This window comes from Schistocerca piceifrons, chromosome X, assembly GCF_021461385.2.
Source record: "Schistocerca piceifrons isolate TAMUIC-IGC-003096 chromosome X, iqSchPice1.1, whole genome shotgun sequence".
Lineage (NCBI taxonomy): Eukaryota > Metazoa > Arthropoda > Insecta > Orthoptera > Acrididae > Schistocerca > Schistocerca piceifrons.
Genome location: NC_060149.1, coordinates 617,404,246 through 617,430,804, shown reverse-complemented (window position 1 = coordinate 617,430,804; position 26,559 = coordinate 617,404,246). Strand labels below are relative to the sequence as shown.

The window sequence follows — 26,559 nt, the reverse complement described above, 5'->3', positions numbered from 1 at the left end:
CTCCAGTGGTGTCGCGACAGGCGTGAATGGAGGGACGAATGGAGACGTGTCGTCTTCAGTGATGAGAGTCGCTTCTGCCTTGGTGCCAATGACGGTCGTATGCGTGTTTGGCGCCGTGCAGGTGAGCGCCACAATCAGGACTGCATACGACCGAGGCACACAGGGCCAACACCCGGCATCATGGTGTGGGGAGCGATCTCCTACACTGGCCGTACACCACTGGTGATCGTCGAGGGGACACTGAATAGTGCACGGTACATCCAAACCGTCATCGAACCCATCGTTCTACCATTCCTAGACCCGCAAGGGAACTTGCTGTTCCAACAGGACAATGCACGTCCGCATGTATCCCGTGCCACCCAACGTGCTCTAGAAGGTGTAAGTCAACTACCCTGGCCAGCAAGATCTCCGGATCTGTCCCCCATTGAGCATGTTTGGGACTGGATGAAGCGTCGTCTTACGCGGTCTGCACGTCCAGCACGAACGCTGGTCCAACTGAGGCGCCAGGTGGAAATGGCATGGCAAGCCGTTCCACAGGACTACATCCAGCATCTCTACGATCGTCTCCATGGGAGAATAGCAGCCTGCATTGCTGCGAAAGGTGGATATACACTGTACTAGTGCCGACATTGTGCATGCTCTGTTGCCTGTGTCTATGTGCCTGTGGTTCTGTCAGTGTGATCATGTGATGTATCTGACCCCAGGAATGTGTCAATAAAGTTTCCCCTTCCTGGGACAATGAATTCACGGTGTTCTTATTTCAATTTCCAGGAGTGTAGAATACAATCTGGAAAGAATAGAATGTGATACGGAGAATTCTGAAAGGCTGTAAATAATTTAGTAATGAAGGCAACAGCTCAGCAATAGTAGCATCATTAGTCATTGACAGGTATGCAAAAAGAAATGAAAATTTGCTAGCTTTTGAACAAATCCTTTTTTTAAGCTAGAGGACACACACACACACACACACACACACACACAGCTTTTTTGTATCCATATCGCTGACTCAATGCTTCTAGTGTTGGAAAGTCATTCTTAAAATATATGAATATTTAGAATAATTTTCCTAGCTGTTCGTAGGCAGGCTTGAGCAGTGATAAGAAATAGAATGTCACACTTATATAGTTACCTCAACTGTCTCTTCAGGTTGTACACCAACCAAGAAATTGTTTATTGTGCAACAAAACAAAAACTGTTACTGAGACTTTGTATTTGTCCAGGAGGAAGATGCAGGCAGAAGGTCAAATACATTTTTTGGGCTACATATTTACAATTGAAATGTTGGCCTCCATATCCACATGTATGAGTCCAAATAATTACTGCTTAAGCAGGTTTGACTGAATTTTCCATTGGAACTGATACAGGGACCATATCTATCTCGTTCTAAAGTGTGCTGGCTGTATGGTATATTATTTTCTGCGCTACCATGAAAAGGAAAATTCCATAAGTGTTGTCAGCAGAGTATGAGGAAACTCAGATTACCTCTTTATTATACCCATTATCCTGGCAGATACTTTTCATGATATACCCAGACATATTGATGTTAGTGCAGAAGGCAGCCATTTTCATGAAGTGTACAGATGGGAAATAAAATTGCTGTCTGAAAAATTTCTGTACAAACTGCTTCAAACAGGAAAGACCCAAATATTCCTGTAGATGAAGATCCAAACTAGGTATTGATCTACACTGCATTATCAGATTCTTGCACTCTTAGGCATTTTCTATTCACAACCCAATGTACAATCTTGTTTCTGTCAACATTGCATTAAAATTAGTGTGTTTCATCCAGCCTTACCACATTCCACACAAATTATGGCTAATTTTGAACGTGTTGTAAAACCATATTCCAGACCATTTTCTGCAGTCTGTGTTGCCGCAATTTATTTCTTATAATGATCAAAGATGTAATGTGCAGCTTTGTTAAGAATGTGTTGCATGTTAGTTCCGTTTGCATTTGTCTTGTGTGCAAATAGATGGTTGAATATGTAAATCAGTCCTTCAGCACAGGTATAGCCAAGGAGATGAGATATGTTGCTTAACCGGGAGTTTTAATTGATCATATACTACTGGTATGATACAGTCTGCAGCCAGCACAGTCATTTTGACTTCGACCCTCATTTGTGTTTCCTCACCAATTCCATTGCCCTGGTGGTGTCTTAGCACTGTCAGCACTGGTACCCAAGTTTCACTGAGTGGATGAACACATTGATTAGTTCTTTTTGCAGTAATTATTTTGGTCTAATGGGGCTTCTTCATTAAGAAACAGCTGTCTTATAGGTTATGGTGCTCTGTATATGCAGCATTTCTTGAATTTTTAAAGTCTTTGCTACATTTATACATTTTTAAGCAAATGAAACACAGTCTTATGCAACATTTGAGCAGGCATGTGACTCAGTTGACTTCATAGCAAACAGAACTGATTATGTCATCCTCAGTGGGGAGACATCAGAAGTGGCTATATCAGAAGCAAATGGAATAGAACATAATTGCAAATGATATAGTATTGGTAGTTTTTCTTTTTTAGATTCTTCACACACAGATAGCTGTATTAAGGATGTAGTGATGTTGTTTGTTGTTGTTGTGGTTGTGGTCTTCAGCCCTGAGACTGATTTGATGCAACTCTCCATGCTACTCTATCCTGTGCAAGCTTCTTCATCTCCCAATACCTACTGCAACCTATATCATTCTGAATCTACTTTGTGTATTCATCTCTTGGTCTCCTTCTACGATTTTTACCCTCAACGCTGCCCTCCAATACTAAATTGGTGATTCCTTGATGCCTCAGAACATGTCCTACCAACCGATCCCTTCTTCTAGTCAAGTTGTGCCACAAACTCCTCCCCAATTCTATTCAATACCTCCTCATTAGTTATGTGATCTACTCATCTAATCTTCAGCATTCTTCTGTAGCACCACAGTTCAAAAGCTTCTATTCTCTTCTTATCCAAACTATTCATCGTCCACGTTTCACTTCCATACATGGCTACACTCCATACAAATACTTTCAGAAACGACTTCCTGACACTAAAATCTATACTCGATGTTAACAAATTTCTCTTCTTCAGAAACGCTTTTCATGCCTTTGCCAGTCTACATTTTATATCCTCTCTACTTCGACCATCATCAGTTATTTTGTTCCCCAAATAGGAAAACTCCTTTCCTACTTTAAGTGTCTCATTTCTCTCCTCAGAATCACTCGATTTAATTCGACTACATTCCATTATCCTTGTTTTGCTTTTGTTGATGTTCATCTTATATCCTCCTTTCATGACACTATCCATTCCGTTCAACTGCTCTTCCAAGTCCTTTGCTGTCTCTGACAGAATTACAATGTCATCGGTGAACCTCAAAGTTTTTATTTCTTCTCCATGGATTTTAATACCTACTCCAAATTTTTCCTTTGTTTCCTTTGCTGCTTACTCAATATACAGATTGAATAACATCGGGGATAGGCTACAACCCTGTCTCACACCCTTCCCAACCACTGCTTCACTTTCATGTCCCTCGACTCTTATAACTGCCATCTGGTTTCTGTACAAATTGTAAATGTAGTGATAGCATCAATAAAACATGGGGAAGTGGTCAGTACTTGGCACAACAACTGAGCTGATGCTCAATCTAACCAAATGTAATGTACAGAAATAAACAAGTGAATAGATTCTCTGTTGTCTAGCTACATTATTGGTGATTAGTCTGTAGAGTCAGTTACAACACTCAGATACAGGCCAGTTCAAAATCAATACAATGATTGCAAACGGCAACAATTATGTAATGCATAGTGACATGCCAACAAGAATTACAAAATATGTAAAAGAAAGTCCAATTTTTGTTTCACATACTTCATAGGAGGTGTATGTAACTCATGTTACTCACATGAATGACATGTAAATAGTAATTCATTTCACACCATACATTCTGAAGCACATATGGCATCATCAACATTAGCAAATAAAAAATGCACATTTTGAGTTCCAAAATTGTTTTTGGCACAGGACGTACTTACCCAAGGTCTTTTAGATAACTCCATAAAAATATATCCACGGGTGTCAGGGGAGAGAGAGAGAGAGAGAGAGAGAGAGAGAGAGAGAGAGAGAGAGAGAGAGAGAGATTGCTCAAGCATGTCCAGGTAAGTGTTAGGTGTTTGTTGAAACACTTAGCTAATTAGCTCAACTAAGCAACATAGGCCAGACAGTTTTTATACATTAACTTTTGGTGAGTCACGCCAATGCTTTATTGCATGTGAAGGCTCATCTGTACTTGAATTTTTGTACCAGGTTGCCTCATCATTAAAAATAAGATGTGTAGCAAATATTTCTTCCTCCATGGCTTCCAGCATTGCCATAACATAATCCGTACATATGATGTAATCTTCATGTTTCAGTTCGTGTAAAGTTTTAATTAAATGCGGTTTCATTTTCAGCTTAATTTTGAAAACATACCAAACTGTTGGTGGTGGCATTTGTAACTGCCTACTGGTTTGGTATGGCAATTTTCGCTGACTATATAGCTGACAGTTACTTTTTCCTTTGCAAAACATTGTTTTTCAAACTGCTGATGCCATCTATGAATGTTACTGACGTTTGGAGTTCATTGATAATGAAATCTTGTCTGCACTGAGGTGACAGAATGACAGTTGTTAAATTCTAACATACAGAATACCTTCTGTACAACATCTGCCAATTTCACACACGTCATGGAACTTTTCACTTATACATCACTGCACATGCACTGGCATCTGATTCCTTGTGCTTGTGCATTGGTCAAAATTTTGAACTTCATTTTATATTTTCTGCAATTCTTATCCATTTATTGCAATGCATTAAATAGTTACAGCCATTTGTAGTTGCAATATTCATTTTGAATTGCCCTGTATTTAGAGTAGTTTAAAGTAGAAGAACCATATACACGTAGTTGCATTTTGTTCATTACAGTGTGTATTGCTCCTCTGTAAAAATTAATGGAAGCCTGGAAAAACACTTCATTGTGCATTGGATGTTAAAATTCTAAGGGTTGATGCCATCTATTTCCTGTATTCCATTTTTCTATTATGACACATATGCAGATTTATGTAAAATATAGCCGGCCGGAGTGGCCGAGCGGTTCTAGGTGCTACAGTCTGGAACCGCGCAACCGCTACGGTCGCAGGTTCGAATCCTGCCTCGGGCATGGATGTGTGTGACATCCTTAGGTTAGTTAGGTGTAAGTAGTTCTAAGTCTAGGGGACTGATGACCTCAGAGGTTAAGTCCCATAGTGCTCAGTGCCATTTTTGTAAAAGATATTTTCAGTATCAACAACATCAAAAAAGATAGTCCTAAATACTGCTTCATTATTTTCACAGAAATGTTCCAACAGTTTTATTTTGTTATAAGTGTGCTACTTTGTGAAACAAGTATTTTTTAGGCTTGGATGCTGTATTAATGGCTTTCTGTTTTCAGGGACACTTACTTACGTGGCACATGGAACAGTGTATACTGGTCCACATTCACACATTTTTACGACAGCATTGCTTGCTGGAACTCAACCATAGAGAAGCAGTGCTTTCACTTCTGGTGTGGAGGGAAGTCTTCTTACCAATAACAGCACCTCCTGGAGCTCGTCATTTCCTTTTATGTGCAGGACAGGTATAGCTTAGAGATAATGTTTTAATGGAATTTGGCATTTTAGCCAGATAACCAGCTCACTGGTCATATTTTGTAAGCATATGATGTATTTAGTGCACACACAGCACTTTAGCTCAGAATGTAACATGTTGTATGTACATTGTGATGTACACACAAAACAGTGGCCAGACATAGCGGTCATGGGTGCATGAAGTGTGCTTGCTTCTGTGAATATGTGAAGGCCTTGGCCAAAAGCTCAGTATGTTGCAGTCTTTTCATTGTGCCTGTCCACAACTCAGCATGTCATATCTATGGTGAGCAGCAATCTATCCTTTTCATAATCACCCATACACAATCATGTTGTTGTTGTGATCTTCAGTTCAAAGATTGCTTTGATGCAGCTCTCCATGTTAGTCTATCCTGTACAAGCCCATTCATCTCTACATAAATGCTGCAGCCTACATCCATCTGAACCTGATTACTATGGTCATGTACTGGTCTCCCCCTTTGCAGTCTGCCCCCCCTCCCCCAAATAGTTCCCTCCATTCCATTCCCAGACCGATGATTCCTTGATGCCTCAGGATGCATCCTATCATCCAATCCCTTTTTTCCCCAGTTTGATTCAGTACCACCTCAAAGGTATCTAATATACCCGTCTAATCCTCAGCATTCTCCTGGAGCATCAAATTTAAAAAACTAATGATTTGTTATTGTTTGAACTTTTTATCATTGATGTTTCACTTCTGTAAAAGGCTACACTCCAAAGACCTTCAGACAAGACTCCTAACATTTGCATTTATATGCAATGTGAAATACTTTTTGTGCTGATGTCAGTCTGGATTTTATGCCCTACCTACTTATTTTACTGCCCGAATAAAACTCTCATCTACCACTTTTAGCGTCTCATTCCCTAATCTGATTGTCTTGGCATCACCAAATGTAACTGTACTAAATTGTGTTACTTTTATTGATATTCATTTTATAAACTTTTTTCAAGGCACTGTCAATTCAATTCAGTTGCTCTTCAGTCATTGTCCATATGTGACAGAATTATAATGTCACTGGCAACCTCAAAGTTTTAATTTCTTCTTCCTGAGTTTCAATTCCCTTTTTGAAATTCTCATTGGTTTCCTTCACAGCTTTCTTATTGTATAGCCCTGTCTCATTCCCTCTTCAACTGCTGCAACTATTTCATGTCCTTTGACACCTATAAATACGACTGATTTTAGTACAAGTTGTAAATAATCGTTTGCTCTCTGTATTTTATCGTTCAGAATTTTAAAGACTGTATTCAAGTCAGTATTACCAAAAAAAATTCTTAAAATCTGTAAATGCTATGAATCTGGGAATGTTCAGTGTATGTCCTAAGATTGAACATGTGTTCAACATTACCTTGCATGTGTGTACATTTTTCTGGAACCCAAACTGATTTTCTCCTAGGTCCGTTTTACCAGATTTTCTATTTTTCTTTAAATAATTTGTGTCAGTATCTTGCAACCATGACTTATTAACCTGATGGTTCAGTAATATTATCATCTATCTGAACCTGACTTCTTCGGAAATAGAATTATTACATTCACCTTGCAAACTGAGGGTATTTTGCCTGTTTTTTCTTGCACACCACATGAAGTGTTTTATCATGAATGCCTCTCCTGAGTATTTCAGTAATTCTGAGGGAGAATCATCTACTCTAGGTGAAGTGGCCATGTGTTGAAGGTGCATGCTACAAAATGTGAAAACCCATGTAACCAGAATAATAGAAGCATATTAAGTCAATGACAAACAAACAGTAGTCTCTGGATTCACTACGAATAACAAAACAATACTCCCTGGGAACACGGCTTCGTGCCAGCGTAATATCTGTCAATATGCAGTGGGCTGTCCTTGAATTGGTTAATTGGTTGTAGTTGATATGCTGCAAGGTTGGGTGCTTGAAGTTGAAGTCAATGATCTCATGCAGAGGAGGCACTTGGTGAGGGCAGCATTTGGGATGCAGCAGGCAACATGTTCTTTGGACTGCAGATGCAAGTGGACATCAGTTGAGCAAGTCTCATTTGCATGGAAATGAGAACTCTGTGAGGTGACAACAGCACCATGGCATGACTCCTTATGCACTACACCTGTGCTTAGGGGGAGGGCTCTGTACTGAAGAAGTGTGAACAGTCAGCATGTGGCCACATAGCTGCTCTGATATATAACTGCTGTAGTCAGTTGAGCCGCAACCTTTATAGCCAGGTCACGGAAAATTACAGGGATCAGTGCTTCGAGGCACGTGACTGATGGCAGTGAGAAGTGTTAGCACTTGTGGCAGCACCTGTGGTGAAACGAGCCCACTCTGGATGTGTGTTAACCACTGGAGACTTGAGGAAAACAATCCTGCCTATTATTGTGTACATTGGAATGTTTTCTTGTGATTGCCCAAGTCCATGTAGTAAGCAGGTAAAAAGGGCAGTCACTTGCAATACACAGCAGCATGGTGGGTAGTAAGGTCATAAGTGCTATTTGTGTGATGCCAGACATGGGGCCTTGTGCTGAATTAGGTCTTCCAGTGCTCCGTCCAGTTCTTCTCGCTATATCATATCTCCAATCTCGCCTTCATCTTCTTCCTTTTCCCTTTCTATAACATTGCATGCGAGTTTATTTCCCTTGTACAGGCCTGTATACAAGTGTTGGAACTTAAATAGTGGCAACTATTTATTCACAACCGATACAAAAGAGTTACATGTTTGCACCTGTTACTGTCCTTCAAAGTAGTCACCAGCATTGTGTAGAACCCGTTGCCGGTGATGTGGAAGGCGTAGTATACAATTAGTAGAGCCTGTTCTGTTGATGGTGCGAATAGAGTGGTCTACTGCCTGTCGAATCTTTGGAACAATTCTGAAACGAATGCCACAAAGTGGTTCCTTCATCTTCGGAATCAAATCAAAGTCACAAGGACTTAAGTCCGGGGAGTATGGTGGATGGTACAGTACTTCCCAGTCCCATCGACCGAACAGAGCAGTCACAGCTTGCGCTGTATCCACCTGCGCATTGTCATGCAAAATGATGGGTGGGTTGTGCAGAAAGTGTCGCTGCTTCTTTCGCAAAGCTGGTTGCAGGTGATGCTCCAAAATCAAACAGTAATACTGTGCATTGGTGCTCTGCCATGGAGGAACGTAATGCGTTAGGGTAACACCATCACAGTCGTACATGAGAATCACCATAACTTTCACCGTATTGGGGCTCTGATGCACTTTCGACTTTCGTGACAACCCATAATGATGCCATTTGTTGGATTGGCTCATACTGTGTGGCCCATGTCTCATCCAGTGTAATGATATGGCATAAGAAAGCCTCTCCTTTGTGGTCAGAGTGCTCCAAGTGCATCTGAGGAGTGTCATAATACATCCATTTCTGCATTTCCATCAAGTCATGCGGAACCCATCGTGATGCAATTTTTTGTATGCCCAGGTCTTCCTTAAGTTGTAAATAAGATGGCGAGCCACTAAGGGCTGCTCGTACTTGAATGAACAAGGATTGCACGAGCAGCCCTTAGCGGCTTGCCATGTTATTTACAACTATTTATGACGTCGCCTTTCCGGCTTAGATTTTTTTTAAATGTGACTTGTAAGTACTGCATCTCTTTCGAGTCAGTACAAACTTTAATTTTATCAATGTATTATGTACCTAATATGTTTTAGAACAGTTAGTTTAATTCTGAAGACAACGCTCATAGTAGCGTTGAAACCTGGTCAATTTTGACTTAATATTTGTGACCGAGGGCTTATTTGTTCTAATATAATTCTGACACGGTCACTGAACCTTAGCAGGTATGTTCAAAGTTTTAGATGTCTACAAGATGATCATGGCTGAGCACCACTTATTGTTACACAGTACATTTTTGCACAATGAAGACTTTCTTTCTTAAATGAGTTACCCAAGAACATTATTCCATGTGACATTATTGAATAAAAATATGTCAGCTTACTGATATGCTTTTTCCGCAAGATTTTCAATGTTTCTGCACACGAATTTGGCTGAACTGAGTTGTTTTAGCTGGTCCAAAATGTGTTTTTTCCAATTTAAATGCTAGTCAGTATGCATCCCATAGAAATTTGAAGTTTACACCCTATTTATTATTTCCTCACCATTTGTTACACTCATCATTGGTGTAGTACCCGTGGATGTGCTGAACTGAATATGTTGTCTTTTTAAAATTGAGGGTGGGACCATTTGCAGAAAACCAGTCAATGATACTTTTAAAAACTTTGTTTGCCTTTTCATATATTGTTGTATGTATGCTTGGATTGAATTACAACACTGGTGTCATCTGCAAAAAGAACTAATTCTGCTTAATCTATACTGGACAGAAGATCATTTACATACATGAGAAACAGTAGTGGACATAAGATTGAACCTTGAGGAACCCCATTCGTGGTTTCTCCCCCGTCAGAATTAAGTCCCTAGACCATATTACTACAATTACTAAGTACGACATTCTGCGTTCTTTTGGTTAGATATCACATTATCCATTGGTTGGCTGTACCATCAGTCCCATAAAACATTTATTTGCCTAGGAGATTACTGTGATTCACATAGTGAAATGCCTTATAGAGGTCACAGAAAATAGCAGCAAGCACTGTTTTATTATTTAATGCTTGTAAAATAGGGTGAGTGAATGTGTAAATGGCGTTCTCAGTCCTTCTGAAACCCAAACTGTGACAATAAGGATACTGTAGTTACTAAGGTGAGATACTATTCTAGAATACATCACCTTGTCAAAAATTTTTGGAGAATCTCTTGTCACCTTCTTAAAGAGGGGTTTAACAACAGCAAATTTCAGTCTCTCTGGAAAAATGCCTTGAGTTAGTGATGCATCACATATTTTAGATTAGACTGAACTTATTACGTGGGAACAAATTTTGAGTTCTCTATAGAAATCACCTTAAAATCTGATGAGCTTTTATTTTTGAAAGAATGAATAATTTTCGTAACTTCACAAAGAGAAGTTGGTGATACATACATAAAACTGAATTTTATGAAAGTTACATTTTCAACATACTGCTGTGATTTTGCTTTTGAACTGTTTGTCCCTGTACTTTCTACTATATTTTAGAAATGATTGTAAAGTGACCCATCATTTATAGCCCTTCTATTCAGTTCAATAGTAATATTGTATTGTTCTGTGGCTGGTTGTTCTGTCTCTCATTACACTACGTATCCTTAAGTCTGTTGTCGGAAGTACTGATTTCTAACTTTATGCACATGTTCTTTGATTTTTTAATAAACTTTCTTAGTAATTTTGAGTAGTTTTTGTAATGTGCAGCTACTGTAGGATCCCTACTTGTTTTTGTCAAGAGACACATTTCCCTTTTCCTATCTCAAGATATTTTAATCCATCTAGTGATCCATGGTCTTTTACTTGGCCATTTAGTGTCCTTTCTGATAAGCTTATGTGGAAAGCTGTTTTCAAATAATGATATTAATTTATCATCAAATAGCTGAAATTTTATGTTAGCATTTGGTTCATTATAAATTACACCTCATATCATCTCATATAAACTATTCTTAAAAACATTTGTCCTGGAGTCATTAATTGTGCTAACTGATTTCCACTAGGAGTATCCATACTGTAAGGTGCTATGTTATTCATCCTAACTAATTGCGTGTCATTATCAGAGAAAACATTTGTTACTGGATAAACAGTAACTTTCTTACTTTGAGCTTCAGCAAAGAAAACATTATCAGTTAGTGTCCTACTGTCTTTATCCACTCGTGTTGAAAAGTTAATTACTGAGACAAAATTGTAGGATCCAAATAAGGTTTCCAGATCATTTTTCCTATGAGAATCCTTTAGAAACTGTACCCTGAGTCAACTCAGACTATTAACTGCTTGCTGTTGTCTGACAAATGTCACAATAAGGAATCCAGATTCCTCATAAATAGTTCAAAATTTCCCAGTGGGGATCTATATACAGTTACATCAATTCTCAAGAACACGCTTCTGTGTGCTGATCACTACAAAATCTACTTGTCTCAATGTTTTCGAACTTGTGTTCTGTCTTAATGTGTGTAACAACTCCTCCTTTTCCAGCATTATTTCTGCATGACTAAGCTGCAATAGTGTAATTTTTTATATGTAACTTATCTAACGCTCTGGTTATGTGTGCTCAGACAGGCACAGGATATCTATCTTTTCAGAGCTCTCTGAATTTTCCATACAGTCAAGAAGTTCTTCTACCTTACTACTTAGTCTTCTAATATTTTGATGAAATGGACTAAACTTACTTTTCTGAGCATTATTAAGCATTTTATGGGACTCTTTTGTTATTTTTACTTTTTTTAAAATGGGGAGCCTGAGTCCTGATTCTAACCTAAAAAAAAGTGTCCCTATGACAACAGTAACCATAGGGATCTTGCTACATATGATGGTGGTCCCCTGTATGTTATCTCCAAGAAGCTCAGCCATCCTATCTCTCGCTCTCCTGTTCAGGTGTAGGTCATATCTAGTATATTCCCATCTCCCAATTGTAGCAACTGGCTCTGCACTCATATGAGATTTTGTTTCAGTCAGCAGCAGCCTACTCAACTCACTGTCCACGTGGCTCACAGCAGTGTTTACCCAGGGCTGCCAATGGCAATGCAGGACCTCAGCAAAACTCACATTTGTGTGTGTAACTGCTGCTCCTATTTCATCCAGGTTGCCCCTAATGCTGTAATTACTGTTCTTAGCCAGGCTGTTCCATGCTCCACCAACTACAATAAGCTGATCCTCTTTGCCAAAACCTTTCCACAAGTTCCCTATATCCTCTGTCACCTGGCTAAGGCTAGCAATTGGCTTCACAATAGTTGTGACCTGGTACCCTGTCCCTAATTTGTCCTATTACATCTGGCCTACACCCCTCCCATGACTACTATTTAGAGCAGCAAGACTCTTTTCTTCCTATTCTCTTTTGGTACCAGCCTAAGTGGGTGTCTTTGCCAGAGGTCTGCTGCATATTACTGTGACCTACAGCTGGATGAGATTCTTCTCCTCCTACTTCAGGTAACAAGTCAGATTTATTCGATGCTGTTAACTCAGATGTAGGTGAAGTTGAAGAACTGGTCTCCTTCCACCCCTTTCTTGTTACTTTTATCCAGTTCCCAACATCTTTGTCCCCTTCAACTTATGTAGTCAAAATTTTGTGTGATCTTATTCAGTCTGAAGGGCACAAATCTTCGCCTCCTGCTCAGTGATTCTCTTATCTTTTTTGAAAAGCCTACAGTTCCATGGGAGAATCTCATTAAGTTCCCTGCTCAGTCCCTATTACTGTCATCCCAGTGAAATTCCAACCCACAGTCTACACTTACCACTCCCTCTTTGACTATCCTACAGCAACATCCACACTTTACACTACACAAATTTTCATTACTTATGAGCAGGCCTACAGGTTAGTGTTTCAGGTGTATGATATAATGTAAAAAGTTATTTATTTCCACTTACAAGAACTTAGCACTCACCCAACGCAGTAACAGTTAAATTATCTTACTCACAACAGAATGTAACTTTATTGTAAGCAAACGTCTTATAAACAACCAATTAGTGCAAAAGATTCTAAATCAGACAAATTAAGATTTATGCTACTTTCTGGTAATATGTACTTAACATTAAATGGACCCACTCAGATTAAATTGTTGGAAAGGAAAACAGAACAGTTAAGTAGAATTCTCTACGTTAACTGTTCCAAAATGCAAACAAATATAATATTACAACCTGACGTTATGATCTTTTCTTGTTTTCTGGAATAATACATAAAGGAAAGTGATACCTTTAATAGCAAATTTAAAAATCACATGTAATGAGTAATTTGTACTAAACTAACTGTTATTACAATCTAAATAATTTATGTTTACAAGAGCCTTCTTCATAAAAGAAAACACAGACACTTATATTCACTGAAGCAAGCACACCTCAAGCACAAACGACTTCTATCTCTGGCAGCTCAGACCAGAATGCAGTTGTCATGTTGAGTGGTAATCTGGAGTGAATTCACTGTCAGCTGACTTCAAATTGTTGCTCAATGTGACAGTTGCATTCCAGTACAACCTGCGAGATAGGGTGGTCGTGTCTGCATGAGGTGCGCTTGCTTGTGTGAATGTGTGTGTATTTACTTTTCTGAAGAAGGCTTTGGCTAAAAGTTAAATGTGTAACAGTCTTTTCATTGTGCCTGGCTGCAACTCATCATGCCATCTTTACTGTGAATAGTAGTCTATATGTTTCCTAATGTTGTTGGTTATCTGGTTGAGGTATTTAAAAACAATGAGCCATCTGCAATTGTATACGAGGTCTATTCATAAAATTCTGGAACATTCGCACCAATAGTGAGTTGGAGCAAAATGCTCAAGTGGATGAAGGTTGCAGAAGTTATGCAGAGATGAAGAAACAAGTACAGGATAGTCTAGTGCAGAGAGCTGCATGAAACCAGTCTCAGGACTGAAGGCTACTACTGTCATTACTACTACTACTGCTGTTACACATGAACAACACAGTACTTCAGTGTCCCACTCATTGGAAAAATTACATGCAGAGCAGCTAGCAGATTTAGAAGGTACCAGTATGGGATGTGCTGTGTCCTGTAGTGGTGTGTGGTTGATGTGGGAGAAAGCAGAGAATGAAAGACACAACAGCTGTTAGTTAAAAATTGTTTACTTAACTTCAATAGGTTGCAGTGGATCACAAGTGCATGCAAGTACAGGACACACTCCAGAATAATCCAAGTCCATCACCAAGTCTATATTAACACTGTAGTATCACTGCAGACACAGAGTATCCACAGGAGTAGAAAACTACAACTGAAGGGTGATGGTAGCCTGTTATACTCTTTCATAGCTGCACTGCCTGTGTCAGGTGAGGTGGGCATGTCTTTGGAGTGGCCATTGGTCGGTGGCTACAGATGCTATACGGTTGTCTATGGGGCGGTACCCTAAACATCTAGAGCCAATTTCTGAACTATGAATTGACATCCCCGACCTGATTTCTGTGGTGAACAACTCTACAGAAAGGACATATTATTTCCATACCACCAAGAAAATGAGATGGATGCTAATATAGGAAAACAGAACAATTTAAAAACTATGTGCGTACCAGATGAAGTGTCCAGATTGCCACAATTTTTACATTAGGAGAACAAGTAAATTGTTCTGTTTCACTTCCATTACCGATAATACATATCGCTCTATGCTTGAAAGCATGATACAATCCATCAGTTGTAACATTTCTATGTGAAACTATAATAGTCAGACATCAAAAGGAGACCTACCACTGGTTGTCATAAGTATTTAAATCTACTTTGTGCAGCCACTGGCTACCCTGTGGAGCCAGTCAGCCTTCATTGGTGAAGCACCAGGAAACTATCAAGTAGCATATTTAGCTTTTTTTGTTTGTTTTCATAGTTTAATTATCAAGTTGTTAGTAGTAGGATGGATAGGGTGTGTGTATGCTGGGTGCAGACACAGGAGGAGCTGACCACAGTGAGCAGACAGCTAAAGACACTTATGACCATGGTCAGCTGTCTTCAGGGTGCTGCCTCAAGGTGTGGTGACAGTGGAGGAACTGGCACATCATATGGGGCACTTCAGGTGTCAAGGGTGAGTGGCAGTTTGTTACGCTGTCACATCGCTTGAGATGGAAAGTCAGTATGGAGGCTGGCTGTCTGGCCTTACCCATTCACCCTGTGTGTTGACAGAGGCCACAGAATAGGCCTGAAGCACACAGTTGGGAGGGAGGCTTTACTAGTCGGTGGGTGCTCCAATGTTACGCTCATTATGGAACCCCTCAAGGAAATAGCATACAGAGCCGGAATGAATTCCAATGTGCACTCAGTGTGTCTGTCCGGGGGGGGGGGGTCTCGTCTGCTTATCTGAGATGTGGAACAGGCCCTGCCTGCAGCTATTGAGGATGCAGGGTGCAGTAGTCTGCAAGTTGTTGCTTGTGTTGGCACCATTTATACCTTTTGCTTGGGTAATGAGGACCTCCTCAGTTTGTACAAGTGGCTGGCAGAAGTGGCAAAGGTTGCTGGCCTCACTTGTGGGGAGAAAGAAGAGCTCCCAGTTTGCAACATCGTTCCCAGAGTAAATCAGTTCCTGTGGCTTGGAGCCAAGTGGAGGGTCTAACCTAGAGGCTCCGTCAATTCTGTGATAGATACAGCTGCAGATTTCTGGACCTGTGGGAATGGGGTGCAGAGTTGTAAGATACCCTGTGGTAGGTCAGGGGTGCACTACACAAAGGAAGCAGTTACTCAGGTAGTGAGTCCCTGGGGTGCATATGGGTTTTTGTTTTAGGCTATGTGGTAGGTTGAGGTCATTTGATGAATGCTCACTAGTCGATATGCAGAGTGTGAAATTAGATTGTATAAAGAGTAGACCTCTTCAACTGTCAAAGTTTTAACAGTAAATTATCAAAGTATTCATAACAAAGTTCTTGAATTTATTGCCTCCAGGAAAGTTGTCCCACTTAAATTATTACAGAACTAAGAGCTGATTGAAACTTGAAGTAGAAAGCTCCAAAATATTTACCAAGGCATGGAAAGTGCGGCAGTCACCACAAATGCCTACTGCAGCAGCAACACCGCATACAGAACAGCAATGTGGGTTGCCGACTCCGCTGCTACGTCTGGCCGACGCAAGAGTGTTTACAAGCAAGTACCACAGTTGACAACAAACATGTAGGTATGGTCAACGTCCATCAGAAGGCATCAACCAGCAGCAGAGGATGGGGGTGCGAGATCAACGAACTATTTTCTGGCTATCACATGTGTGCAAATAGTCCCGGATATATCCTTCTGCCTGGGGCTAGATAAGCTGACACCCAGCCGTTCAGCAGGCAGTTCTCAACTTGTTGTGTGTAGAGAAGATCGCCGGTCCAGTGGTGTGCCACTTCAACCATCCTCCCTTCCGCAACAATTGTGCTACATCGCTTTCATCATCTAGGCTATCTACCAGCTGCTAACAGCCGACTATGACGTGAAACAGTTGTAGGGGTACAGAGTCAAAGGGGACTCTGAGTATAGTAATTAGTTGTTATTTGCTTGATCCACAGAATGGATCCTTATTGTTTTTTGGTTTTGACGAGTGTGTTATTGTTGGTGGTTTATTGTAGTTTCCTTAATAAAAACAAGTTGGTTCTTGCTCTGTAGATTTAGCAGTGGCGACGATTTTGTTTGAATTCCTGCGTTTCTCCATTGTTTGTTACCCTGGCTGAAGGTATTCCGGGTTTAGATGTGCCTTCGGCTCGCGTCCTTGAGCTATTGGATCGTTTGCAACAGACGAATGAACTTCTGATTCAGCATCTGCAGGCTTTGACTAGTGTTCCTCTGGGGGTTCCGACATCGACCACTCCTGCTGCATTCCTGCCATTTGACAAGTCTATTGAACTGTAGAGTAATTATGCCATTTGCTTGGAACAACATTTCCTTGCCCATGGAATCATCGACACCGGCCAGCCTTGTCTGTTTTTTCTTGCCTGTGTGGGTCCTGACATTTATCGCTTAGTACAACAGTTGCATCCAGAGGTAGAGCCGCATGCCCTCCCTTATGAACAGCTGACCACCATTTTAACAGAGTATTTTTATGCCCAGGTACACGTTGCGACAGCTCACCACATGTTCTTCAGCTGTCAGAAGCTTCCATCACAGTCTTACAGGTAATGGATCGCTTGCCTTCAAAGGCTCTCCCAGGACTGCCAGTTCTCTAGTGCAACCCGGGGTGTGAGCAGTCATATGGTTCGGCCCTCATTCGTGACGTGATTCTGGTCCATGCTCCTGACAACGCCTCGCGAACGGATCTGTTGAAGCTGAAGGATCCCTTCTTGGACACGTGTCCATCAGTCATTCCTGCCCATGAACAGTCTTCCCATTTGTTTGTGGTCCTCTATGCCTCACCAAAGGTCTTTGCCACACGGCTGTGCCATTGTTGCTCAGAGCCACATCCGCTGGAGCAGCGACCACGCCAACGGCCCATGGCAGGCCCGCCGCTGCTGCCTCCTCATCCAGACCAGGTTATGGGTTCTCAGGCTCAGCAATGTCAGAAGCTGCCCTCCTGTCATTAATGCTTTTGTGTTTCGCACCCACACCATGATTGTCATTTCCAGTGGGTGGTCTGTTCCATCTGTGGGACAAAGGGTCATTGGGCCAATGTTTGCCACCCCTCTTCGTCAGTGGAGGTGGACATCATGGAGTTGGACGCTCCAGACTTGTTCTTGGAAGATTCTGACCAGCTGCTGAGTGCCTCCTTTGTCCAGTCAGTCCTCCCACACACGGCGTGGCCCATCGCTCTGACGGCCCAGATCAACAGGACTCCCCTCCGTCTGCAGTTGGACACAGGGTCCTCTGCCAATAGTATTGACGCCAACTCTCACCGCTGCTTGGGTGCTCCAACACTCCGCCCACTCCTGACACCCTTGACAAGCTATAGTAATGACATTATCCACGTGCAGAGCTGGTTCCTGGCGTAGGTGCAGTATGTCTCTTATGATGTCACCGCCCGAGTTTTGGGTCCTAGTCGCCTCCGCAGCCACTAAACTGTTGCAGATGGATCTTTTTCATTCTATTGGCCTTGAGATATATGATTTGGCCCCTGCAGTTCAAACTGTGACTCTTGATGCTCTTTTACAGGAGCTTTTCGATTCCTTCCCTGACGTCTTCTTTGATTCTTTTCTGGGGGTGTCCGGTTTCAAAGTGCACGTTGAACTACTTCCCTCAGCTGTTCTGAAGTTTCACAAGGCTCGTCCAGTGCCTTTTCATGTGCAGCATGCCCTACACAAGGAACTGCGTTGCCTTGTGGAGGTTGGAGTTCTGAGACCGATTGGCGCATTGTCATCCTCGAAAAACCGAATGGGTCCCTCCGGGTATGTGGCAATATTAAGGCCACTGTCAATGCCCAGCGAGTCATTGACTCTTATCCTATCTTGAAGGTTGATGATATTTTGTCCAACTTGGCAGGTGGAAAGATCTTCGCAAAGATTGATCTTAGGGAAGCATACCTGCAGCTGCCAGTCGATGCTGCTTCTCAAGAGGTCCTCATCATCAGTACTGCCTTTGGGCTCTTCTGGTGCAACTGCCTGCCCTTTGGGATCACCAACGCTGCAGCCATTTTTCAATGCTTTCTAGAGTATGTGACTAAGGAGGTCCGCAGCACTGCCAATTACATCTTAGTCACAGGGATCTCGGCCCCGGACTTACCACAAATTCTTCGGCAACTTTTTGAGGATGTGCAGGCTGAGGGGTTGTGTTGCAACAGGGTCAAATGTCAATTTTTTTGTGCCACAAGTGACCTCTCTCGACCACGTCTTGAGCGCCGCGGGCATTCGCCCAGTGCTGCAGTACCTCGAGGCCATTCAGCGGCTCTCGACGCTGACAAACATCTCCCAGCTTAAATCCATCTTGGGTCAACTCACCTATTATTAACATTTCATCCCACATGCTGCAGCTCTGGTGGAGCCTCTGCATCACCTGCTTCACAAGAATGTTCCCTGGACGTGGTCGCCAGACTTTCCAGTGTCTCAAATCTGCTCTTTTCGTTCAACTGTGCCTCATCCCATACAACCCAGGCAAGCCTCTACTTTTGGCTGCTGATGTATCAGATTATGAGCTGAGGGCTGTGTTGTCTCATATCGTTGACGGTGTTGAGTGCCTAGTGGCTTTCATCTCAAAAACACTATCACATGCACAGCGCAACTATAGCGACATCGAGAAGGAGGCCTTAGCCATCATATTTAGATTCAAAGAAGTTCCACGACTTCATCTATGGCCACTGGTTCACACTCTACACAGACCACAGCCCTTGGTCTCTGTGTTCGACGGCACATCCACCATCCCTACCCAGACTACTCACCGCCTGCAGCGCTAGGCATTGTTCCTTGCAGGGTACACCTACCACCTACGACATCCACTACCAGGCCACGGCCCTCCATGCCAGCGCTTTTTTTTTTTTACTTCCTGTGGGGGCAGATTCCGACTTCAATGCTGATCTGGTTGCTTGTTTTCATCTGGATAATGCTGCCTCCGCCATCGCTGCATTGCCACTGAATGCCTGGCTCGTTGCATAGCACAGTCTCAGACGTGGTTCTCTAGATGATTCTGCACCACGTTCAACTTGAGTGGCCCTCCAATTGTCCTCAGGTGTCAGACCTGGAGGTTTGGGCTTACTGGCCTCACTGCAATGACTCTTCCGTTCGTGACAGGGTTCTTCTTCTCATAGGGGACACTGATCACTGGCATGTCCTGGTACTGTACTCCCTCCGTCAGCTGGTCCTCTCACTCCTACATGTCGGGCACTGGGGGATCATCCTGACAAAGCACCTCGCCCGCCAACATGTCTGTTGGCGGGGAATGGATAGCGACATCACCTACTTGGTGTTTTCCTGCTCCTCCTGTTAGAGTCAGTAGTTAGCACCACCACAATACCTGCTTCCATGTCCTCCAACTGCCGCCCTGTGGTCCCGGCTCCATCTGGATTTTGTAGATCCATTCCTAGGATCCTACTCACTCATTTTGGTGAACACCAGCAGTGGTTTTCCATACATCACACGCTTGTCCTTGATGACTGCCACTCACACCATTCAAGCCGTCTCTCATATATTCACTGTCGAGGGTCTACCGAAAGCGATTGTGATGGACAATGGCCCGCAGTTCACGTTGGTAGAGTTTACTTCCTTCTTTGCTACATTGGGCATCCAACTACTCCAAATGGCACCATTCCATCTCACACCCAGTGGGTTGGCGTAAATGTTTGCCTGCACATTTAAATCGCAGATGGCCAAACTGTGTCAGCATCACTCCCAGGCAGCTGCCCTTGACCTCTTCCTCTCTACTTATAGTTCTTCTGGTCACTATGAGTCCTCTCCGGCGGAGAAGCTGCATGTCCACCCTCATCAGATGTCCTTGTCTCTCCTGATCCTGCTCCCCCTTGTCCAGCTGCAGTTCTCTCCACAGGATCCTGTCTGGGCGTTGGTGTTTCCCAAGGGTTGCCCCTGCTGGGTTCCCACCAAAGTCTCCACACTTTTTGGCCACACCATGGCAACTGTTTTCCTCGATGGTGGTTCCCTATGTCAGAAGCATTTCGACCAGCTACGGCACCATCGTGGGCCAGGCCCGGCACTGCTGTTGTCTCCAGCACCACACCTTCAGTCTGAGGTCTTCTGGAAGGCCAGGAGTTCACCGTCGCAGCCGCCACAGTTGCAGCCACTGATGTTGCAGCCGTCCCCGTGGGCAGGTCCCCCACCTGTGGATGTCAATGGGGCTCCCACCAGCACCTCCGCCGCCAATCGTGGTCTCATTCGACCAGCAGAACCAGGGACTGACATCGAGAAGTGCCTTCACTTCACCCCTGGGAGGGATTGGGGGACATCTACTGCAGCAGCTACACCACAGACAGACCAGCGATGCGGGTAGCTGACTCCGCTGCAAAGTCTGGCCTGTGCCAGAGTGTTTACAAGCCAGTACCACAGTTGACAACAAACACGTAGGTGCGGCCACCGTCCCTCAGAGGGCATCAACCAGCGGCAGGGAAAGGGGATGCAACGATCAGTGAACTATCTCCTGGTGATCACGTGTGTGCAAATAGTTCTGGGAATATCCTTCCACCCGAGACTAGATAAACCGGTGCCCAGCCATTCAGTGGGCTGTTCTCGACTCATCGAGTGCAGAGAAGATCGGCGAGTCTAGCGTTGTGCCATCTCGACCATCCTCTCTTCCACAACAATTATGCTACGTCACTTCTGTCATGTAGGCTATCTATCAGCTGGTAACTGCTGACTTCGACGTGGAACAGTTGTTCAGGTATAGAGTCGAAGGGAACTCTGATTATAAGAATTAGTTGTTATTTTCATGATCTGCAGAAGGGATCCTTATTATTTGTTTATTTTTTTTAATTTAATTTAATTTTATTTTTTTATTTTATTTATTTATTTATTTTATAAGAGAGTGTTACTGTTGGTGGTTTATTGCAGCTTCCTCAATAAAAATGAGTTGGCAAAACGAGTTGGTTCCTGCTCTGTAGATTTAGCAGAAAGTATATTGAAAAGACAGATTAGATGCCATAGAAGGGGGATTGTGCATTGCTGTTGACAAAAATGTTATGTCTATCGTGATTAAAATTGAGTCTGGCTGTAAAGTTAGGTGGACACGAGTACCATACGTAGATGAACTCAAGTTAATTATTGGATGATTTTACCAGCCCCCTGATTTTGCCATAACAGTTGTAGAATCATTCGAGGAAACTCTATGCACAGTAGCGCAGAAATAGCCAGATCATGCTGTATTAATCAATGGTGACTTTATTCTATCAAGTATAGACTGGAATGTCTATGTCTGCAGGTGGTTCGGACAGACCATTTTGGGAAGTACGTTTGAACACATTTTCCAAAAACTGCCATGAACAACTAGTTAGACAACCCACACACAATGAAATTATTTTGAACCTTGTAGCTACAAATAGGACTAATGTTATCGACACAGTATCAGTGTAAAGATAGGGATTAGTAATCATGATATCATCATAATGACAAGGGTTACTAAAGTTAATAAACTGGTCAAGAAGGCAGGAGAATATTTGTGCTAGAAAAAAGCAGATAAACAGTTGTTAGCATCTCACTGAGACAGTGAATGTATGCCATTTAGCTCCAGTATGATGGACATGGAGGAATTATGGGCGAAGTTTAAACTGATTGTAAAACACACTCCGAGGATGTGTGCCCCATGTAACTAAATGAAGGATCGAAAAGACTCGCCATGATTTAATAATTAAATTCTGAAAATGCTGAGGAAACAGGAATTGTTGCACTCCCAGTTTAAAAAAAGAACACGCAAATGTTGACAGGCAAATGTTAGTAGAAATTCATGTGTCCGTAACAAGATCAATGGAGAAAGCATACAACTTCCCCCGTTATACCTTAGTGAAAGGTCATGCTGAGAGCCCAAGAAAATTCTGGTCATACATAAATTCAGTAAGCAGGTTGGAGACTTCTATGCATTCACTCATTGACCAGTCTGGGGTAGCAGTAGAAGAAAGCAAAAGGAAAGCTTTATTCATGCAGGAGGATCATACAAACATACTATTGTTTGACTGTTGTGCAGATTCCCATGTGGAGGACATAGAAATAGGCATCTATGGTGTAGAGAAGGAACTAACTGAAAGAGTTGAGAACAAATAAGTCGTCATGCCCAGATAGAATCCCAGTTTGGTTTTACAGAGGGTACTGTGTGGCATTGGCTCCTTTACTTAGCTTCCAGTTATCATAAATCTGTTGCCTAGCAAAAAGTCCCAAGTGACTGCAAAAAAGTGCGGGTGACTCCCATATATAAAAAAGGTAAAAGAACAGGCCCACAGAATTTCAGACCAATATCCTTAATATTGGTTTACTGCAGAATTATTGAACACATTGTGAGTTACAGTGTAATACATTTCCTAGAGACAAAAATGCTTCTGTCCTCAAATCAGCACAGAATTAGAAAGCATTGCTCATGTGAAACATAGCTTGTTCTTTTCTCACATGATATCCCACACACCATGGATAGAAGGCAATAGCCAGATTACATATTCCTAGGTATCCAGAATGTGTTTTATGTAGTTCCCCATTGCAGACTGTTGATGGAGGTCCAGGCATATGTTTTAGGTTCCCAGATACGTAAGTCTCTCAAAGACCTTTAAAGTAATAGAATTCATTATTTTGTTCTTGACCGTGAGTGTTCATCAGAGGCAAAGGTATCTTTAGGAGTATCACAGGAAAGTGTGATAGGACTGTTCTTATTATCTCTGTGTAGAAATGACCTGACAGACAGGGTTCACAGCAATTTATGACTGTTTGCTGGTAACACTGTGGCATATGGGAAGGTGATGTCATTGAGTGTTTGTAAGACTATACAAGATAGCTTGGACAGAATTTCTAGTTGATGGTATGAATGGCAGCTTGCTCTTAATGTAGAAAACTGTAAGTTATGTGGATGAGTAGGAAAAGTAACCCTATAGCATTCGGATACAGCATTAGTAGTGTGATGCTTGACACAGTCACATCAATTAAATATGTAGATGTAGCGTTGCAAAGCAATATGAAACAAAATGAGCACATCAGGTTGGCAGTTGGGAAGGCAAATGTTCAACTTCATTTTATTAGGAGAATTTTGGGAAATTGTAGCTCATCCACAAAAGGGATGGCATATAGGAGGCCAGTGTGACTCATTCTTAAGTAATGTTTTAGTGTTTGGGATCCCTACCTGCTCAGATTAAAGGAAGACATTGAAGCAATTCTGAGGCATGCTGCTAGATTTGTTACCAGTAGGTTTGTTCAGCACCCAAGTATTACAGAGATGCTTCGTGAACTCAAATGGGAATCCCTGGAGAGAAGACGATGCTCTTTTTGCATGGCACTATTGCTGAAATTTAGAAAACCAACATTTGAGGGTGACTGGGGAATAATTCTACAGCCATCAACATACATTTTGCCTAAGGACAATGAATATGAGATGTGAGAAATTAGGACTCATGTGGACTCACTACATCATTGTTTTTCCCTCACTCTATTTGCAAGTGGGACAGGAAAGAAAATGACTAGTAGGGCTACATGGTACCCTCCACCATGCACTTTATGATGGCTTGTGGTGTAGGTATATAGATGTTAATGTACATAGACATTATTTTTAGAAACTCACACTCACTGCAAAAATTCTTAATCATTGAGTGACATATATGTATAGCAATTTGTTTTCTGTATTCAGTAAGGATTACTTGTTTCAAGTAACTCAACTGAATAGACATGTGCCGCACGGAATTAGCCAAGTGGTCTAAGGCGCTGCAGCCACGGACTGTGCGGCTGGCCCCGGCAGAGGTTCGAGTCCTCCCTCAGGCATGGGTGTGTGTGTTTGTCCTTAGGATAATTTAGGTTAAGTAGTGTGTAAGCTTAGGGCTTGATGACCTTGGCAGTTAAGTCCCATAAGATTTCACACACATTTGAACATTTTTGAATAAACATGTGATAACACAACCCACGTAAAAGTCATAACACAGAAAATATTCACAACATTTTGAGAAAATTTTTAAAGGGCAGTTAAATACCTTAAGAAAGTTGTGAGCATATATGTTCATACTGTCTAAACTTGTTGCCCTGCCCCCCCCCCCCTTCTTTCTTCACCCCCCCCCCCTTTCTCCCCACATACACACCAGAGAATATGAGTACAATAAGACTCTTCTTTATGAGAATGTGGCTAGCACTTTGCATTCAGGAGGGTAATGGTTTGAATACCCGTACAGCCATTCAGTGTTAGGTTTTATGTGATTTCCTTAAATCGCTTAAGGTAAATTCCAGGATGGTTTCTTTGAAAGGGCATGGCTGAACTCCTTCCTCATCCCCTACCCTAATACAAGTTTTTGCTCTGCCTGTAATGACCTCATTGTCAGCAGGACGTTAAACTCTAATCTTCCTTTTCTTATGCTTCTTCATGTACCTACCACCAACTGGATGACAAACAATACAGCAGTGCCACATTGTCTAATATTTCTCCCACCCTCTAAAACTTCATCTTGTATTCTGCATCCATTCCATGCCATGTGCTGCTCCAGTGTAATATTTTATTATGCGTCATATGTGTGCATAAATTTGCTGTTAAGAAATCTATTACTCCATATCATTCAATATGTGAAAACTGTTAAATTAGAAATATCAAGTTGTGAGCAAATGTTGGAATTCTGCAATATCTGAAGAATTTTGATTAAGTATAATTCCAAGTGCAGTTATTTTTCAATGATGCAGAAGGAAAGTAAAATTAGTAAACTGATGTAAACATTTATATTTACATCACATTTCATATGAGGCATTATACTCAGTAACCTTGTAGGTGTCTCAATTCCTTTAATGCTGAAGCAGGTAAAAGCTGAAAACCCAAATTGTAGTCCTAGTTTAGTAGTTTAGATCTGAAATGATATATTATCAACAAGGCACTGTATACAGTTAATTATTAGGTTACCTTCCATTAGGAAAGTTGGTGCACTCAGTGACTGTGATATTATTTATTATTATTTATAAATTATAGAGTGCAGCAATCAATCTTTTTTTTAAAAGGCAAATCCAGATTTTGGCTAGTGCCTAGTCATTATCAATGCACTACTTTTTAGTCTCGATACATGTCAGTTCCCTGTTGTTCAAGCGTCAGTCACAGTCAAAGAACTGTGAGTGATGCCCGAACAACAGGGAACTGACATGTATCGAGACCAGAAAATAGTGCATCGATAATGGCTGGGCACTAGCCGAAATCTGGATTTGCCAAATAAAATCTACAAGAAAAGGATGACTGATTGCTGAACTCTATAATTTATAAAGTTAATTATTATTAAATATTCCAATAAAAAATCATGTTTGTACAAAGCAATCATAGAAGCAAGATGACAGCAGTGTGTATAAAAGAATAATAAATGTGACTGAAATGAACTTCGTAACACAGATTATGTATGTTTCCATACACAAATAATTATTATTGTATAACTGTACATGAATCTTAGAATTCAGATTGATGTGAAGCCCCAAGGCCTTGCAGTTAGAAACTCATGACATAGAATAAAAAATTACCTTTACATGTTCCTGAGGAATGTTCAATGCAGTTTGTATGCAAGCCCACAAAGCATTAACAGTGGCTTCTAGAGCTGCAGACAAACAGTTTAACTTTTCACCAACCATATCCTTTGCATGTTTGATGGGCAATGTGGGAAGCAAATGTACCATCCAAAGAAGCAGTGGAACCATCATCCTTCATAAAAGGATTGTGCATTGCTCATTACATGTGGTACAATTGTGTCCTGATGAAATATGTCATCTGGAATTGGCTGAAGATGGAACATTACATTGGACAGTTTTCTTCTCAGACGTGACACTATTTGCCATTTTTGATGAGTCTATGGGAAGGTCGGAGGATTACCTGTTCTGGTTCTTGCTGCACTGTTAGGTAAGGCATATTG

At 41.7% G+C, this 26,559-nt stretch overlaps 1 protein-coding gene across 2 annotated transcripts in view; it reads left to right on the top strand.

The window, feature by feature from the left end:
- Nucleotides 1-26,559, top strand: part of LOC124722959 (protein inturned) — a 254,525-nt gene that overhangs the window by 162,401 nt on the left and 65,565 nt on the right. For both annotated transcript variants that reach the window (XM_047248129.1, XM_047248128.1), the window contains exon 13: nucleotides 5,437-5,622. In XM_047248129.1, the coding sequence (XP_047104085.1) occupies nucleotides 5,437-5,622 (186 nt within the window). The remainder of the gene's footprint in view (nucleotides 1-5,436; nucleotides 5,623-26,559) is intronic.